Source organism: Tursiops truncatus, chromosome 8 (genome assembly GCF_011762595.2).
Source record: "Tursiops truncatus isolate mTurTru1 chromosome 8, mTurTru1.mat.Y, whole genome shotgun sequence".
Lineage (NCBI taxonomy): Eukaryota > Metazoa > Chordata > Mammalia > Artiodactyla > Delphinidae > Tursiops > Tursiops truncatus.
The window spans coordinates 64,834,497-64,855,034 of record NC_047041.1 but is presented as its reverse complement, the minus strand read 5'-3'; the positions used below and the strand labels follow the sequence as shown (position 1 = coordinate 64,855,034).

Here is a 20,538-nt window from a genome sequence, read left to right as displayed (position 1 = left end):
TATACCTCATTATTTTAGTAAAATGTGGTAAACACATTGCTTAATAATTAAACTTATTTACTCCCACTTAATACTGAAAGACTTGGTTATCTCAAAAAAACGTAAATCTTTTCTCAATACATGCCAAAGGCGTTCACTGAAGCTTTTTGAAATACTTTTTCAATTTCCCAAGAATTAACAAAAATATCTTAAGAAATGGTAAACACTGTGGATAAACTATATTGCTAATGAAGGTGATGAAAGGACCAACAAATGCACAGTGAACCTTGGTCAGTTGTGGAAAAGAGGAATAGATTCCATGCTATCTGCACTTGCACAATTCTAAGAAGAGACCAAGTAGTTACCTATCGTTCACTCTGGACTAAGGTTCCAGCTTTGATTTCTAGTGCCTTTCATCTTTAAGAATACTATGTATATATGTTTATATATTTACTTTACATTGTTATATACTTATAAACTGCTTCAATTCCTAACCAGCATGCCCCACCTGAGTTGTGCTCACAACACCCTGTCCTACTCTGTTCTATAACTGTTTATTTACCTGTATGGCTTCCCCAACAGACTGTGGGGGGAGGGGTCAAATCTGATTTCTCTATCTATCCTACTACTTAGCATAGCAGCAGGTGCACTTGAGGGAGAAGTGCATATGACTTACAAGTAATACAAATCTGTAAGATATCTGGACTGATTATTAATAATAAAAAGCATTATTTCATTCTTAGGTTATATAAACGGACTCTTTCCCATAAACGACAGCACTCAAGCAAGGAGACCAGGTTGTCCTGCACCTTCTTCTCAGCTGAGGCTGCCTGGGATTTCCCTTCTTCTCCATCTCCTTCCCCCAACTCCTCAACAGTCAGGGACAACCACTCTACCTGCAGCCTTAAAAGGTAAATGAATACTGCTATTGTTCTTTGTGTACCTTAAGACCAATCATGTATCATTTATTTATGACTTTGTTTCCCTTCCCTGGGCTTAAAAAAGGGTGGCGGGGGAGGGGTTTAAGGGAAGGAGGGAGTAATAATTTTTGCCACTGCTGTTTACTTTACCACTAGCAATAAGAATCATATAGAAACCTATGGTCTTTTGTACCTGACTCAGCACCATATGTAAACAGAATGAACAGTGTCTCAAATAAATGTACAACTATTTTCCAAAAGTATGAAGGTTTTAGTGAGATTGGTAAGATAAAATGTTATTGAATAGAAATCTTTTGTCATTATGCATTGTCTAAATCAGCAAATTTCAAATGATAAATGTTATCAAGTGGGTCCTCTATCTGAAATAGTTATGAATCAATATTTTAAGTACAAGCTAGTTAAGGGAGAAGAACATAAGAACACATGCCATTCTGCAGAGGGCAAATGCAGAAAGAAATCATGAACAGAACCAACAAGAAATGAACGAGAACTCGAACAGGTCAAATGAAGTAGAATGAAACTGGCCAACTCCTAAAGTAGATAAAATAAAACGAAAAGAATTGTGAAAGAAACTGCCCAAGGAAAGATATCTCGGTTTTAAATGATGAAATACCTCAGTCATGTGGTTTCTAATCACCTGAGAGTCCACATCAGCCTTCAATCCACTCCTTATTCCTTAAAGTCCCCCCGACCCCCAACCATCTCCTATCAACAGTGGCTGGCTACCAGAGCAGTTGGTAGGCAAGGGAAACAGGAAAGAATATGTTAAGTCCTCAGCCTCACTGCATTATGGAGAAATGTTTTCTTACAGCCCTGAGTTGAAATCATGAGAGCATTTTTCAATAAAAACATTTTGTACATTTACAATAATTTCTTAAGGAGAATGCAAATTCAGTAGTCAGTAACAAAACACTTTTTGGGACTTCCCTGGTGGTCCAGTAGTTAAGACTCCGCACTCCCAATGCAGGGGGCCCGAGTCTGATCCCTGGTCAGGGAACTAAGGGAACTAAATCCTGCATGCCACAACTAAAAAGATCCCACATGCCACAACTAAATATCCTGTGTGCCACAATGAAGATCCCGCATGCAGCAACAAAGATCTGTGTGCCACAACTAAGAACTGGTACAAATAAACAATAAATAAATATTTTTTAAAAAGAACACTTTTTGAACCCCAGCTCCTTTGGATGTGTACAGATTTTTTTTTTTTTTTTTTGCGGTACGCGGGCCTCTCACTGTTGTGGCCTCCCCCGTTGCGGAGCACAGGCTCCGGACGCGCAGGCTCAGCGGCCATGGCTCATGGGCCTAGCCGCTCCGCGGCATGTGGGATCTTCCCAGACTGGGGCACGAACCCGTGTCCCCTGCATTGGCAGGTGGACTCTCAACCACTGTACCACCAGGGAAGCCCGTGTACAGATTATTTTAATTCACAAAGGCAGTACCCGAGAACACCGGAGGAAAATGTACTGGTAGGGAAAAGAGCTGTATGAGGAACAATAGTTGGGAATGAAGACTATGATTACATGGCAATGTATATCAAAGTCCTCTAAAAATATTTTTCATAAATTTCAACTTAGTAATTCAATTTCTAGGAACTTACTCTAAGGGAATAATCACAGATGAAAATGAAAACTTATGTATAAGTATGTTCATCATAACATAGGTAATAATTACAGTTTAACTATCTAAATCATATAATGAAACACTATTCTTCAGCCACTTAAAACCCATATTAAAATACTATTTAATAACATTGAAACATGCTCCTCATATAGTATTACACGAAAAAATATATATTAAAAGTCTGCTCGCAACATGATTTCCCCATTTTCTTAAAAGCATTCAGATGAAGGAAAGATAAGACAAAAATAAGCAAAATCATTAAAGCAGTTTCTGTTAATAGTACTGTCAGTGATTTCCACTTTTTTCATTTTACAATATGACAATGAACATGTATTACATTCGTATTATAGGAGAACTTTTTTTTTTAAAGTATGCTTTAGTCTCTAGGAATTTACAGGCATCAGAGAGCCATACAGTACTCAGCACAAAGTAGGAGTTCTGTAAATACTTCTTGCATGAGGACTGAGTTGGTTGTCAGAATACACAGCAAAAATTTCAAGAATCCTGACTTGTTAAATCTGGAACTTTCTCTAAGTATTCCAACTATCTCATAATAATCTAGGGTATCTATTTTTTTAAAAATGCAATTTATCCAGTCTATTGCAGAGCTAACTAACTTAGTATTTGGAGGAGTAATGCCTCAGAACCTACATTTTTAACAAGTATCTCAAAATGATTTTTAAAGAAATAAAAATTTGAGAGTCACTATACTCTAGACAGTATAATGAGAAAAGATACTTTGTCATTCTCTTTTATTCTTGGTAGTTTGCTGCGAAAAGTTCTATTGACATAAATGATCCTAAATACCAAACACGACCAGCTTTTACCATTTTCAGAACAAATACACCATTAAGCCTGTACAAAAGATTAGCTATGAGGAAATTATTCTACATTTCAATTACAAAATATAGTAAGTGGAAGATTACAGAACAAATTAAAACAGTATCTACAATATTACTCTACAGTTTTCTTTTTATAATAGATATTTGTGTCTAATATTTACAGTCATCTCTGTTTTAAAGTTCTAAGAGTAAACACTCTGAAGCCATACCTAACATGAAATACCATTAACTAGCTATATAATCAAAGGCTTCTCTAAGCCTGTTTCCATTTCTTTTAACACGAATACTACCTACTGAAAATGTTTGTTTTAAGATAAAATGATATGTGAAAGTATCCAGATTATATTTTCAGGCAATTAACCAGTCTTATATATAAATATAAAACTGCATAAATAAAGCAATTCCATTAGCTCAATAAATTGAAAAAAAATTCAAAAATATAGGTTTAAACATATTCAGAAAAAAGCTAACAGGAATTTTTAAATTACATGATTAATTTCAAACATATGATTAGATTAAACTAGAAGATAACACAGTAGTTCTGATAAAATAAGCCTGGCCCATCTGTTTCCACATGAAAGTATCTGCCATAGTCTATTCCAATGCACATGGAGATACATTCCTTTCCAGAGGAAGTCAACTTCAAAAATTTAAGATTAAATTCAAGATAGAAAATTATCAAACAGAAAAAGTCTTCCTTCAAAATCCAATATTTAATATTTTTTTCTAAATAATGGCAGTAACAATACAGTAAAAATAACAATGGGTTGAGGGAAAGGGAAACCACATTCTTGTTCTAACTTTGCTTCTGCTAACTAGTGATCTTGCTCTGGGTCTGTTTTCTCTAATCCCTAAAATGAGGAGATTAGGCTTGAGATTGCTAAGATTACTCTGGATTAATGCCCTATGATTTTATGAAAATACAACAACGACAACAATAATATATCTTACCAGTTTCTGATTTATTCAAAATAGATGAATAGGAGTAGCTTTGGCTGACATAATCACTGGTAGAGCCCACAGAACCTTCTCTTGGAAGTGGACCTATAAATTTGTCATGAACACTGTCATCCCCAGCACTGGAATCCTCCTAAAATGTAGCATAACCAATATTTACTGAGTGGTAAATATTGCTAAAACAATGAAAAAAGGCATACTAATTCCTGAGGCAATGAAAAAAAGACAAGGCATTACTGGTACCACCAAGACATTCAAAGTATATACCCTCACTATTTCCTGTAGGAAGGTTTGAAAGATGCCCAATATAACACACTTTGGAAAAATGCTTAGGTCTCCTTCCAAAGTTCTTACTTTCTCAAATTTATTTAATTCTTTTTCAAATTTTGTTTACATGAGAGAGATTTCTGGTACTAATTAATCAGAGTACAATTGTGAACTCCTTAATGACAGAGTTTATCATTTATTTTTACATCACCCTTGCTAAGTAGGCCTGAAAGGTAGGGGACACTCAATAAGTATTGAATGAAATGGATAGTCTCCTATTGTCTCCAATAAGAAACTTCCTATTAATGAGGAAGATGTCCAAAAGGAGTAAGGGATATAAAATCAGCACAAGCAACTGAGAGCTGAAGACTAATTACTAAGCATTTTAAAACATGAATCCCCAAATTAATAGCTAATTTAGTTTCAATGTCAGACTAATCAAAATCTTCTCATGATGTCATAAAAATAAACAATGAGATTAAGGAAAGTCAGAACATATTCTGGCATTGCTTCTGTATGGATATCCTGTGTTTAATTACTGTCTACTGTCCAGAGAGGCATTCTAATTCACAATAGACTTCTAAATGAAAAGCATCAAACAGAAGAACTTTTCCTGAGGAAAGTTTCATTAAAGAGAAGCGTTCTGAAAAAGTCCATAAACTCTGTGAGTTTCCTCAGTCTGTAAAGCAGCAAGGTAAATCAGACCAGGTTTTTTCAATGAATCTCTCTCAAATTGGGAGTTACTAGATTTGACGATCACTAAAGCCACTGAACCAGACAGGAAAGGCTATTGAAATATGAATTGCAGCAAACACTAAAAGAACAGAAATAAAGCATAGAATTTACAAACTAGTCATTCCAAAAAAAAATGGGGGGTGGGGGACGGGGAGTGAGAGCAAAACCAGCAGAGTAGATAATTCTGGGGGTCTGTTCCTCTACCAGAAAACCTGGGCAAAACTGCCGAAGATTTACACCAACCAAGCAAATGCTTAACCAAACAAAAGGCCACTGAAACACAGTAGGAGATCCTAGACCCATCCCCATCCCTGTTCTAGTGGTGATTCTCAGTGTGGCAAGAGACTATATACACAAAGTGCTATGGATGCCCAGTGTAACCACGTTAACATACATACAAGCCAACAGAAAACAGAAAAATAATTTATTATACATAAATTGCAAAACACATCTCTCCTCCTTCCTTTGGAAAACTGCTTCCCAAGTAGTAGGTGACAGTGCACAAAAATTATGACTATAGGGCTTTCTAAAGCGTTTACCAGCAGTATTTGAGGCTGTTCACCATCTTTATCTGTCAAATGCAGAAAGTTCTTCTTTCCTGGCTCAAAATTAGCATCAAGAAGAGACTTGTCACTGGTATGATCCAGTGGAGCCTACAGGCATAAAATAAGATATCTCAGATTATGAGAAACATTAATTATAATAATAAAACAAGTAATATGTAAATAGACACATATCTACAATTATTGGGCTTAAACAGTATTTTTTTAAATGAAGATTCTGAGAAATTCTGTTAATCTAGGCTTGGAATTAACTCATCTATTCAGGAACTGGGATGGCTAAGCCCAGTGACAGGGCATATACTGACAGGTATCCCAGCTGTTCACATTTCCCAACATCTAAAAAACTGAAGTACTACACAAAAAAGTATTGTAAACATTTGTTTTGATGTTCTCTAAAATGTATGCAATATAGTATTCAATGGGTTTTCATGAAAATTAACTGAAGATTATTTTATATCACTAAAAACTGTAAAAACATGTTTTGATATAGGAATATAATGAGAATTCCCACATAAGGAAACACACTAAGCAACCCAACCCAAACAATTATGTAACATTGAAAAATGGGTACCTTCAGAAAGACCCTCGAAGGAAAAGCCTGTCCTAGTAAATGATACCTATTTCAAGTCCACTGTCAGGATTCAGAGGATCCCAGGGTGATAGAAGTGATCACTCCTTTGAAAACTAAACATCTAACATGTTTAGTCTTCACCTAACTCTTTTATCTGGTAGGCAAATTAAACCCTGGCTGTCATTCTGATACATTCCAGTTGGTGGATGAGAGACAGAGCTCTGCATGCTCCAAGCCATACTCACCCAACATTCCAGGCCACTGTTGAGAAAAATGAGGGATGGGATGAATGCCCTATTCTTTTGTTTTAAAACTATTTTGTTCATTAAGAAATGTTTTTAATGTTTCAAAGACACGAGGAATATCTCCTTAGAAGGACTTACTTTATGGAGATGCCTTTGTTACAAAATGAATGTTATATAGAAGCACAGGTATTAAGGACAAAAAAATTAACTATAAGAGATTCTGCCACTTGCTATTTGTGTGACTCTGCGCAAGTTACTTCACTTCCCCATGACTCAGTTTTTTCACGTATGAGGCTGGGATAGCACTTACCTCATAGTGTGGTTAAAAGGATTAAATGAGGTTATATTTGTATAAAGTCTAGTATCAGAACAATACTAGCTACACAGTAAGCACAAAATAAGTGTTAATAAAATAAACATATCATCTCACTTTGGATCACATCTAGAAATCCATGAGAAAAACAGGACAGAGAACCAGAAGCTAAGAGAAGCCACTTGAAAGGAAGAAAGGTATCTTTGGGTCCCTTATATTCTCTGGCAGGAACCAGATCTCTCAGCGTCTCTCAGGCATAAAAGATCAGATGATACAGCTAGAACACATAGGGGTTTTACCTCAATAAATGTGTCTCTGTGTGTATGAGATGGTGAGTAGATAAATGAATCAGGTTTTCAAAGAAGCATACATGCAGCATTGTACAGTAAGCAGGTAAGAGTATACTCATAGAAATGTACGGTAGGCATATTAAGACACAAAAATTAAGTACTTAAGAACAGTCACAGCTGAAGAAAGAAAAATACTTAATCCTGGCATAGTGCTATAGCAGATGTTAATTTAACAAACACTTTTTGAGTGCCTAGGGATAGTATCTTTGGAGGATACAAAACTAATACTATGAGGTCCTAGACATCAAAATATATTCTATCAAGTGGAAAGACACAAATGAATAACAACTATGATAAAAAGACTATAAGTGGCATAGCAGAATAAAAAGTGCAATAGGAGAACAAAGAGAAAGATTACTTTTAAAGTGGCATGAAGAAACATCAAGTAAGGCTTCTTAAAAGTAAGAGATAAACAGGACTTGGGCAGACAGTACAGAACTATCCTTTAAATCGAAAAAGAGGCAACACTAGAAGTTATACAGTAATGTAAAAGAGAATATTCAAAGTTTCAGATTAAATATCATTTCTCTTTGTATAACTTGTTGGACTACCAATTTTACTGCCCAGTTTCAGAGGGGGAAAGTTGGCTAATTTAAAACACTAGGGTTTTTTTTTTTTGTAAGTAGACTTTTAAAAAATTTTTTATTTTATATTATAGTTAATTTACAATGTTGGTTAGTTTCAGGTGTACAACAAAGTGATTTGATTATACATATGTTGTACATATAGCTATTCGTTTTCAGATTCTTTTCCCATTTAAAAACACTAGTTCTACATTTTAAAAAATCATAAATATATTATGGAATAGAAGGCAAAATATCATCAATTTTAAAGGCAAATCAAGCAACACCCAACATCTTTTATTCTTCTGCAGAGCCAATTAAAACTATGCCCTCCAAATACGATCAGGATACACATTCATTTGCCTTTAAAGGTATTTTCCTGGAAAACTTAAGAGCAGCAATGGTATAGGACAGGAAGAGGTAACATAAGCAAAAACACGGAGATAGAGAAGTATGAAATTTTGTGTTAAGAAAATAAATTAGTCCAATATCTGAGAGCTAAGATTAGATTTAAAGGACCAATTGTCTTGAATGCTAACTTAGGGAATACAACTTTTTTTTTTTTTTTTTTTTTTTTTTTTTTTGCAGTACGTGGGCCTCTCACTGTTGTGGCCTCTCCCGTTGAGCACAGGCTCCGGACGCACAGGCTCAGCGGCCATGGCTCACGGGCCCAGCCGCTCCATAGCGTGTGGGATCTTCCTAAACCGGGGCACGAACCCGTGTCCCCTGCATCAGCAGGCGGACTCTCAACCACTGTGCCACCAGGGAAGCCCGGGAATATGACTTTTAATCAGGGCAGTGAGCAGTCATTAAAGATTTCTAAACTGGAAGGTGACAGGAGTACTATGATTTAAGATGACTGAAGATAATTCTAGCAATCGTATGCAGGGTGAATTTGGACTGAGAGGAAAGAAAAAAGACTATTTAGAATACTATTCTAAAATACAGATGAGATCCAACTCAACATTCCCCTTTGTCACTCTCCCACGCAAAACTGGTCAGTGCCTCCTCTTTGCACTTACAGCAAACTAATAAATGATACTTAATAATACTTAAAACATCTTAGTGTAATTATTTTTTGATATACCTGTCTCTAAAACTTTACTGTGAGGTCTTTGAAGTTGAAGTCATGATACCACCAACCCTCCTGTTCAGGTGTTTACCACTCTATCTGGTGCATAATCTCTGTTAATATTGGAGTGTAAGTCCTTCTATTACTTTTTTCTTTCTATATACATTTTCTCTTCTTTTCCAAAAATTAGATTATAAAATACATATGATTTTATATCCTGCTTTTTTCACTTAAATATTTAAAATGAATATCCCATTCAGTAAATGTTGGAAAATTTTCCATAGATGACACAATATTATGATAATCATCTTACATGAATAAAAAAACTAATGAAATGACATTGTGCAAACTTTAAGATAATCAAATGCTGACTCTAGAATGAAAGTAAAGTGATGAAGAGGATCCAAATATCGAGTTGCACAGACTCTATAGTCCTGCTTACAATATTAAGAAGGGTTCCAGGATTTAGTATACTATTAAAAACAACAACAATAATGACTATAATATTATTAGCAGCTTAAGAGAAGATGCTTTCAGTTTAGAGTTTTACCATATCAGCAGAATTGATTCCATTCCCCCACACCAAATCAAAGGTTCCATTTATGTAGCCTACTTTGTTGGCCACATCTTCAAAGAGCTTTCTGAGAGGTGTAGAAGCTGGTAAATTTAAAGTGATCCGTTCATTCACTGTCTTTGAATTAGTAGTATCTTGTATTATACATAAGACTCTTGGTTCTTCAGCAGCATTTTCTACCTGAAATTTAAAAAAATATACTATTTATCTTTAAAAATATATATATAATTATGTTTTCTATGATTAAATGAAAAAAATGCCCACAAAATACTATTTTCTCTGTGTGAATACTACTGTTTTATGGCTGAAATATATTCTAATGGATATGTCAAACATATAAAGCACCATATATGTTTGTTTTGGAAAAACTGGGGTATATTTAAGAATCAACCATTGCTCTTGTGGGTATTTGCTTTCACCTTTTAAGGCTGTAAATCAATGATCAACAAGCCCATGAAGACAAGTTTACTTGAGCAATTTTCAGTTGAAAATAATAAAATCTGATCCTTAAAAATGTGTCACTACTATGCTAGCACAGTCCAATCAAGCATTTCTGGGTTTCCTGATGAAACAGAAAGAGAGCTGTGTAGAAATGCAATGAGGATTGTATAAGATTGCAAAATCCATAACTAAAGGATAAAAGCAATCAGGCATCCTGACCTTTACTTTGTTGTACCCACAGACCAAAAGTCCAAAAGCCCCATTTATCAGTGTGTTAGGAGCTGACAAGCTTACCCAAATAGATCAGCCAGCAGAGGGGTAAAGGAAAGCAAGGAAAAAATACTTTTCAATTACCAATGTAGAAGGGAGTTAGGGTCACAAATTTTTTCATTCTTTTTTATCTAGTATATAAATCAGAGAAAAAATTTTTAAAGGAGACTTTCTCAAAGAAGCTATGCCTTCCCTCAAGCTGTTGAAGGACACGACTCTTCCACAGCAGTAGTGGGCTACATCAGGCACTTTGGTGAAAGAAGTTCTTTCCCTCCTCCTGTAATGCCCAACTCAATTAATGGTACCATCATCTACCAGCTGCTGAAACCAGAGAGGAGCACCTTCCTCATTTCTTCCCTCTTCTTCAACTCACATAATCACCAAATTCTACCATTTCTATCATCTGAATATCTCTTGAACTATTCCTTTCCTCTTTAATCCTGCCTGCAGCAATGAGAATCTTATCTTAAGATTGTGGCAATAGCTTCTTCCAATCTCATCTTCCTTCAATCCAGAACAGTATTTTAATATGCAAATCTGATCATGTAAATCTCTTGCTTTCCCTCAAAGTCTAGGGCAGCAGTCATTATCTGAGGGACCTCTCGCTATCCCCATAAAAGGCTTTGCACAAATATGAACTGTACAAACTGGTACTGTATACAAGAATGTATTTCTCATCTTTTTTTATAAAAAACACAATAATATTAACCTCAATCTTTTGTTACTTCTATATTATCCATTTTTAAATAAGAACAGTTATTATCATTGACTTGTATTGAAGACAGGACCACCACAAGGTATTTTTGTTTGTTTGGCAGGGTAATACAATTATAATTTGTTTCTGCCATATATAATTTTGGGTTTGTAAGAGATTACTTAAACTAAGGTTAATCCAATTAGTTTAAAACAGAAATAAGTTGCTATAAAAGAAGTATAATGTTTAAGATTGGCTAGCACTATATTTCAGACAAGTCAAAATATTTAATTACCAATAATAACCCATTTAAAAACAAAAGAATACATTTTTTATAAAATAAACAGGATAACAAAGAACAAAAAAGCCTTCAGCTATAAGCTTAAGGTGTTATATTAACACTTGTAATAGATGGTTTTACACATTTTAATCTCAAACTGAGAAACATAAAGTGGACCCTTTTTAACTCTGGTTCACAATAAAGGAACGAGAAACTCTAAATCAATTTCAACTACAAAAGATCCGCTTTTACACTTTCAACAGTATATTTCAGAGGCAGACTCGAGTTTTCCAGGTGAAAAGCACTACAGCTGCCAGATTTTAAAGCTTCAGATAAGCTGAAGTTGACGGTCCAAGCAAGAGAACTCTACCTAAGAATTCAGAAATCAGAAGTGCTGACATTACAGTATACATAAGAATGATGATATGGTAACATATGGCCATCAGCAGTTCCTGGTTCTTTCCTTAAATAAATGAGTGCAAGGTACAGGCACTCCAGCCTCCTCTCCTTCCACACCCAGATGTGGGTAATATTACCCCAATGGAATCTCATCTGAAGGCTAAATGTACTCTTGTAAACACAAAATTTAATCTTATGTATGCCTTTTATTCTTTTAATGACAATAGCTTTCTTTTCTGTGCATTGCACATAAGTAATTTTGTTCCTTTTTTTGAAATAGGAAGAGTATAGGGACTTCCCTGGCAGTCCAGTGGTTAAGACTCTGCACTTCCAATGCAGGGGTGTGGGTTCAATCCCTGGTCAGGGAACTAAGATCTCACATGCCACGCAGCGCAGCCAAAAAAAACAAAATAGGAAGAGTATAAAGGAAAAAGTGGAAATCATTTGTAATTCATAACACAGAGATAACTATTACATTTTGGTCTATATTCTTCCAAATATTTTTCCTACACAAGCACAAACAGACATATACATGCACACTTTTTAAACACAAACATTCAGTTAGATATACATGCTGTTTTGAAACTTTTTTTTTTTTTTTTTGCGGTACACAGGCCTCTCACTATTGTGGTCTCTCCTGTTGTGGAGCACAGGCTCCGGAAGCACTGGCTCAGTGGCCATGGCTCACAGGCCCAGCCGCTCCGCGGCATGTGGGATCCTCCCGGACCGGGGCACGAACCCACGTCCCCTGCATCAGCAGGCGGACTCTCAACCACTGCGCCACCAGGGAAGCCCTGAAACCCCTTTCTTTACTTATAAATATATCATGTAACCTTTCCTTGTCAAACTTTTTCTAACTCATCATTTTAACAACTGAATAATATTTTATTACATGGATTAATAATAATTTGTTCCATCAATTTAATTTTACTGACTCTTGAGCTAGACTTTATTACACTTTAGAAATAATTTTGTGATGAATGCCTACATAAAACTTTGTGCAGTCCTCTGTTTTTTCTTAAGATTCCTATAAGAATTTCTGGGCCAATCACATATTACTCTTGAATTCAATTCTAGGATAATTTAAACAAACGAAAAACTCTGACCTTTAAAGTTCTAAGCTAGCCACGTGTAAATCTTATTACTTTATCCTCAACCTCCTGGGCCCATTTTTCAGTCCTAATTTAATCTATTACATAGCCATCATCCATAGATTACATCTGAATTTTTGTTATCGTGATTGCCCACACTAATTACACTGAGGCAAAATCTCTTCCCTCCCCCTGCCTCCCAATTTGGGAACTAATTAGAAAAAACTGTTTTTTTCCAATTTTAAGATTTCATCAATAAAGTTGTACCAATCTTTTTATTATAGCTTTTCAAGAGAAAAAGAAATTCTACAATATTATACTAAGCATACAGATTTCCACAATACTTAAATGTAAAAAAGTATTTCTTAGAACTGGGAAAATAGGGGTGTCCTCTTTCTTCTTAATTTCTTTGGAGTTCTACCCCTGATTGGTCCTACTTATGCCCAAAGCAAAAAAATCACCATCTTGAGGTAAATTACAGATGGCTAAAAATTCTTTGCCACTCTTCTTCTTTTTTCTCTTCCCATGAATCTGGGCTGGCCTTGTGGCCAACTAGGACCAACAGAATGTGACAGAAGTGATACTGTGTGATTTAAAGCAGGAAACTTCTGCCTTTGCACCTCTTGGAATGTTCCTCTTATATGCCAGCCAGGCAAAAGAAATCCATTTATCCTGGGACCACCATGCTGTGTTAAAACCCTAACAATCCACCCAGAGAGAAAGTGGCCACTTAGTGGAGCACTGGGGTGCCTGATAAGAAAAGCCTTCTTGGACCTTCCATCCAAAGCCAGTCACCAGCCAGTGCAGCCAAGTAATGATCCGAGATGATGCCATGTGAAGCAGAAAAACTGACTGGCTAAGCCTTTGCCCAAATCCCATCCCACAGAATTGTGAGCAAATAAACTAGTTGTTTTAAGCCACTAAGTTTTGGCGTAGGCTGTTCCACAGTAATAGATAACAGAAACACACCTAAATAAATTTAAGCACATGCAAGTGCTAGTTGGGAAGAATGTGGTGGTGGTGGTATTAGTGATGGTGGTTGGTGGCGGGGGTTCCATTTAAGCACTACACCCAACATTAAGGTAAAGCATCTGAAGACACATCATAATTTAGGGAAGCGAGCACAATTTCTGAGTCAGTAAAAGTTCTATAATGAATAGGAGAAAACAGGTAAGAAAAAACAAATGCAAAGTTTTAGAAAAGCCTAAAGCATGTCCCACTTGGGAAAACATTTCATCTATATTAGGTGAGCTATTAGAAGGGCACAAAGTTCCCTACACAGAAAATCTGGCCAATTACAAAAAAGGTACAAAGTATAAAATTAAAACTACTTATTTGGTAGGCAACTCATAGCAATATTACACTTGTGAGAAAAAGGGTAAAGTCAACAGCAGTTACATTAACACTATATGCTAAGAGAGTATTCTGTCTTTGTGCTCTATGCAGAAACAAAGCCAGATTTCCAAGCAAAGTCTGAAAAAAGAATCCTTGAAAAAACAAAACAAACAAAAATGATAGTCTTATTTACAAAAGGTAAAACATACTGGGATAAAAACACTGAAAACAGATTTCTTCCAAAGGAAGAAACATCTATAGGAACATCTAGAAGTGGTCAACACAGATGGTTCTGTCTAAGGAGTCTCAGGGCCTCTCAAGTCATCTTGTCTCCTATTCTTGGCATTCCAAACAGTTCTAAGTTCAAATCTGAGTTCTCTGAAGTTAACATCATAATTTTTGTTTCATAATAAAATACTTCGTGTTTCTTATTAAAAAAACACAAAACAAGGTGTATAATTAATGCATATATTTAGAATGGCATTAGCATGCAGAAAACAATATCAAACACAATTCAAAGTTAACAAGATTAAGATTTTTCTAAGAAAAAAATTAATATGAATAATTTAAAAACATTACAAAGGGACCTCTTTACCTCTAAATTTTATAGTCAACCCATTTTCTCTCAAGACTTTCTTCCTTTCAGTGTTATTACAAATGATAATACTATGGTTGCAAACTTAAAAATGCGCGCACACGCGCGCGCGCGCGCACACACACACACACACACACACACACACACACACACACACACAGAGTCCATTTTATCTACTACTTGATAAAGAAACTGCTATGAGCTTATAAGCGCTAGGGCATTACCCTTCTGGGTATCCACAGCTCACGGCTAATATACTGCCACAGACTAAAAAAAAAAATTGATGGTATAAATATTTTTGCTCACTGAAGTTTATTAAATTTATCAGCCTCATTCAGACTGTGCATTTTTACTTAAACAAGTAACAAGTAGTGCTGGGAGTCTTAACTTACATGAGAAAAAGATTATTTTATTTTTAAGATCCTCCCTCCACTCCACTCCAACTCCCCCAGCAAACCCTAAAATATTACATGATATTTTTCTACGTGGCCTCTTGCCAGAGATCACTTGAAGAGGACAGAAGAGATTAAATAAAGAACCTTGAACTTAGAGCTAAAGGGACCTGAGGAAAGTGAGATATTAAGTAAAGGTTAGAATGGGATGCTACATCACAGGACTGTTTAGGTTTGTAGTGCATACAGGCTGTCAGGAAGGTAACAGTTCTATTTAATTCTTCAAATAAGATGTCTGGGTTTTGACTCTGTAAATTATTAACTTAATCCCAGCACTATTAATATTTCAGAAAATAAATACATCCGTAAAAAATAGACAACTATTATACCCAAAAGTCAAAACTAAACGTTCTATAGTTTTTATATCAGTTTTCCACCTCATTCACTTGTTAAAGACAAGGTACTATCAGACATACATTCATTTAAGGTGACTTTCTTATTATTAAAATCGGGTAAAATAAATAAATAAACAAAATGAAAAATAAATAAAATCAGGTAGAAATAAAATAGCCAAACAAGCATAAAACTTAAGACATGCCTTATTATTAAATAAAAATACTAACATGCTGTTACTTGCTCTGCTGATTATCACACTAATGCAATTACATCAGCAGTCTACCTGTAAAAATTTCTTCTTCATTTCATCAAAGATATTTTGTCTGCATCTCCAAAACACATCCTATGGTGTGTAAGAACAAAATGAATTACAAATTATTTCTTTAAAATAAAGAGGTAAGACAGTGAAATGAGAACAATTAACCTAAAAACATTTTTGCAACAAAATATGTATGAATTAAAGTATTACTATATCATCTAAGATTTCATTCATAAATTACATTTGTAGTTTTAATCTTAGGCCTCAATTACTCTTTTTTTTTAAATAAATGTATTGGGGGCTTTCCTGGTGGCACAGTGGTTGAGAATCCGCCTGCTGATGCAGGGGACACGGGTTCATGCCCTGGTCCGGGAAGATACCACATGCTGCGGAGCGGCTAGGCCCGTGAGCCACGGCCGCTGAGCCTGCGCGTCCAGAGCCTGTGCTCCGCAACGGAAGAGGCCAAAACAGTGAGAGGCCCGCGTACCGCAAAAAAAAATAATAAATTTATTTATTTATTTATTTTTGACTGTGTTGGGTCTTCGTTGCTGCACACGGGCTTTCTCTAGTTGTGGCAAGTGGGGGCTACTCTTCGTTGTGGTGCGCGGGCTTCTCATTGCAGTGGCTTCTCTTGTTGGGGAGCACAGGCTCTAGGCACGTGGGCTTCAGTTGTTGTGGCACACGGGCTCAGTAGTTTTGGCGTACGGGCTTAGCTGCTCCATGGCATGTGGGATCTTCCCGGACCAGGGCTTGAACCCGTATCCCCTGCATTGGCAGGCAGATTCATTCATTCGTTCATTCATTCATTCATTCATTCATGGCTGTGTTGGGTCTTCGTTTCTGAGCGTGGGCTTTCTCTAGTTGCAGCAAGCAGGGGCCACTCTTCATTGCGGTGCGCGGGCCTCTCACTGTCATGGGCTCTCTTGTTGCAGAGCACAGGCTCCAGACACTCAGGCTCAGTAGTTGTGGCTCACGGGCCTAGTTGCTCCGCGGCATGTGGGACCTTCCCAGACCAGGGCTCGAACCCGTGTACCCTATATTGGCAGGCAGGTTCTCAACCACTGCGCCACCAGGGAAGCCTGTCAGGCAGATTCTTAACCACTGCGCCACCAGGGAAGCCCCTCAATTACTCTTGTAAGGTTACTGAAAACCTACATTATGGTGATAAAAAATAATATTAACATGGAAAACAACCACATTTTAACAAAGAGTAGGAGCTTCAGAACTGTGTATAAGTCAAATGTTCTAAGTCATATTTTGCTAGTTTTATTGAGATATAATTAACATATAATTCTGTAGCAGTTTTAAGGGCTACAACATAATGATTTGATATATGTATATACTGCAAAATGATTAATTACTACAATAAGTTTAGTTAACATCCATCATCTCACATAGTTACAACTTTTTTGTCCTTGTAATAACTTTTAAGTTCTATTCCCTTAGCAATTTTCAGATATACAATACAGTATTGTTAACTATAGTCATCACACTGTATATTACATTCAGAACTTATTTATCTTATAACTGGAAGTTTGTATCTTTTGACCACCTTCACCTATTTACACAACTCCCATCCCCCCATCTCTGGCAACCACCCATCTGTTCTGTGTTGTTAAGAGTTCAGTTTTTCAGATTCCACATATAAGTAAATCATATAGTATTTGTCTTTCTCTTTCTAAGTCACTATTTTGAGACCATTAAAGGAACTCTGCAAGGAAACCAAAAGATCCCCGATTTTGCTACCTTATGAATTTAGATTTTTCACATTATAAATACTATTAAAGTAAAGCTGCTTAACATTACCCCCTACAGCTATTTTCTTTTAATATCTCTTCCTTATTTTAAAAGCTTATTTTAGCAAATCAAGAAAATACAGAAATATATAAAAGGAAATAAGGATAACCTATAATCAAGAGATAATCTCTTGAAAAATCTTGATTTTACATCCCAAACTTCTTCTGTACAAATTTCGTTTTCCTCCACCTTCTTTAATTAATAAAAAGAACCCAACATATTGTTTTAAAAGGTGCTTTTTATCACTCATAGTAGCTTAGATACTATTCTATATCAATTAAAAAATTTTACCTCATTTGCTTTTACAATAGAAATGTCTTTCTATTATAATAGTAATACATATTTTTTGACAAGCAAGTCTAAAATAACTCCTATAGCAATTATTAAAAATTTGATATACATCCTATTAGATCCCTCTCCATTTTATGCATATATTATATAAAGATTATTAACCAAAAAAGATCATTCCGAACACCATCGTTTGAATTCTGCTCCTTTTCCCTCAACACTCACTCATCTTTCTGGGTCAAAACATTTAGTTTAAAAACTGCAGTGTTCCATTATATAGGCAAAACATAATTTATTTAACTAATCTATTAATGGGCATTTAGACACCTTCAAATTTTCACTACAGCTTTGCGTATTTGTACAATTTTTTTCCCTAAAGTTTATTTCCTAAAGAAAGAATTCTAGATCAAAGGTTATGTACTCATTTTTAGGATTTTTTTGATACCTGCTGCCAATACGCTATCTCTTCCACAAATAAGAATTAAACTACAACTATCTGTCAAACACTGTTTTAGGTGCTGAGAAAATAGCAGTGAACAAAAGCCCTTGCCCTCAAGGAGATGACACTGTACAGGGGAAATTCAAAATAAACAAATCTAAACCATCAGGTATCCACCAGCCTCAGAGTCTTTGCATTTCTGTACACTGTACCTGGGATGCTCTTCCTTCAGATATCCTTTCTCAAGTATCATTGTGATGGCTTTAAAATGTGGCCACAAATTCTTTGACATGCCTCCCAGCAAGATTAGGAGTCTAAGTCCAGTCCCTTTTAATACGGGCCAGCCTTAGTGACTTCCTGTGACACATAACATTACTTTCAAGGCTGGGCTAGAAAACAGGAAAGGCAACACAGCTTCTTCCTGGCTTTCTTTCAGATGCTCACCCTTGGAACCTGGCCATTATGCTGTATCGGAGCCACGCAGCCACATGGAAAGGTCATGTGTATATGTTCTAGCCACAACCCAACTGAGATCCCATCTGGCAACCAGCATCAACAACCATACATGTGAGGAAGTATTCAGATGATTCCAGACCCCAGCCTTTCAGATGCCCCAACTGACGCCTAGCAGAGCAGAGCAAGCTGTCTCTCTTCAGCCTGGCCCAAATTGCACGTCCATGAGCAAAAGTCATTAAGTGTGGGTGTAGGCTATTATAAAGAAAAAAATAACCAAAATAGCTAGTTTCTCAAACTGGTCCTCTTCTCACCATTCTATTTAAAATTGCAATCCTCTTCATCTCCCTTCCTTCAGGTTTCTCCATAGTATACTTATAGCCACCTGATATATTTGTTTATATTTTACTTGTTTATTGTTAACTCCAAAAAACTTCCATTATGAGCTAAGATGAAATAGCAGACTGGATTTACCCTCTCCACCTTAAACAACTAAAAAGAAGAGATGAAATATATGAAACAATAGTTTAAAAATATTATTAAATAACAGGTAACACAGGACAGTGATCCCTGTGAAAACAAACAAAAAAGGTAAGCTACCTTCCAGGCTGCAGTGCAGGGAGAGAGAACCCAGTTAAAGTTCAGCAATCTTCCTGAGCTGAAAAGATAAGGTTAGAAGTTCAAGTGGGTCAATTCAGCTAGAATTTACAGAGAAGAATACTGAAGAGAAGAAAGATGTGCAAATAGCATGCTCCAGAGATATGTAGTGGTCCTCCCTAAGTACTCACCAGCATATGCATGTGAAGAAACTACCTGAGGCAGGGGAAAGAACCACAGGAAAGAATCCCTGGAGCTCACTTCAGTTCCCACCAGCCAAAGTGAAAAAAATTTCATAATACACGGGGCTCAGATAAGAGTACACAGAAGAGTATTGTCTCAGTAGTGGGACCAAATTAGGCCTAATCTAAAGGCTATTCTGGATCAAACTTACAACACATTTTAAAAGCAAGCCTCAAAAGGATCAAAATGTTTACAAGTAAATTAAAACTCTGTCAGAGAACAAACCTCAAGAATATCTATGGAAATTAAAAATACCCAGCACCCATCAACATAAAATTCAGTGTTTGGCAACCAATCCAAAATAAACAGGCATGCATCAAAGTAGGAAATGATGACCCATATTGAGGAGAAAAATCAATCAATGAAAACCTACCCAGATATAATACAGATGATATAATTAATAGACAAGAATATAAAAAGTTTATAACTATATTCTACATTTTAAGAAGGTACAGGAAAGAATGCAAAGGAAATAAATGAAAGATATATTAAAGATTCAACTCAAGTGGAGACAAGGTGGCAGAGTTGAAGGACTTGAGCTCATCTCCTCTCACAAAAACACCAAAATCACAACTAACTGCTGAACAACCATTGACAAAAAAGAATGGAACCTACCAAAAAAGATATTCTACATCCAAAGACAAGAAGCCATAACGAGGCAGTATGAGGAGGGCTTTTGCGATATAATCAAATCCCATACCCACCAGGTGGGCGACCCACAAACTGAAAAATAATTATATCGCAGAGGTTCTCCTACAGGAGTGAGAGTTCTGAGCCCAGCGTCAGGCTCCCCAGCCTGGGGGTCTGGCATCAGGAGGAGGAGCCTCGAGAGCATTTGGCTTTGAAGGTCAGGGGGGCTTGAGCTGCATAGGACTGGAGGAGACAGAGACTCCACTCTTGGAGGGCACACACAAGGTTTCACATGCACTGGGACTCAGGGCAAAGCAGTGACTCCATAGGAGCCTGGGCCAGAC

The 20,538-nt window shown here is 36.3% G+C and overlaps 1 protein-coding gene across 5 annotated transcripts in view; it reads right to left on the bottom strand.

Annotated features, from left to right (window-relative positions):
- The window catches only part of USP47 (ubiquitin specific peptidase 47), a 120,845-nt gene that overhangs the window by 63,767 nt on the left and 36,540 nt on the right, over window positions 1–20,538 (bottom strand). For 2 of the 5 annotated variants that reach the window (XR_012333455.1, XM_019948105.3), the window contains exons 2-5: window positions 15,772–15,831; window positions 9,572–9,775; window positions 5,884–5,997; window positions 4,337–4,475 (exon numbers count right to left, since the gene is read on the bottom strand). Coding sequence is in view for 3 of the 5 variants with exons in the window: in XM_019948105.3 (XP_019803664.1) it covers window positions 4,337–4,475; window positions 5,884–5,997; window positions 9,572–9,775; window positions 15,772–15,831 (517 nt within the window). In the remaining 2 variants the exon portion in view is untranslated. Of the gene's footprint in view, window positions 1–4,336; window positions 4,476–5,883; window positions 5,998–9,571; window positions 9,776–15,715; window positions 15,735–15,771; window positions 15,832–20,538 lie in introns of those variants that run through there. The other 3 variants (XM_019948106.3, XM_073808623.1, XM_019948107.3) reach the window with 3 other exon arrangements.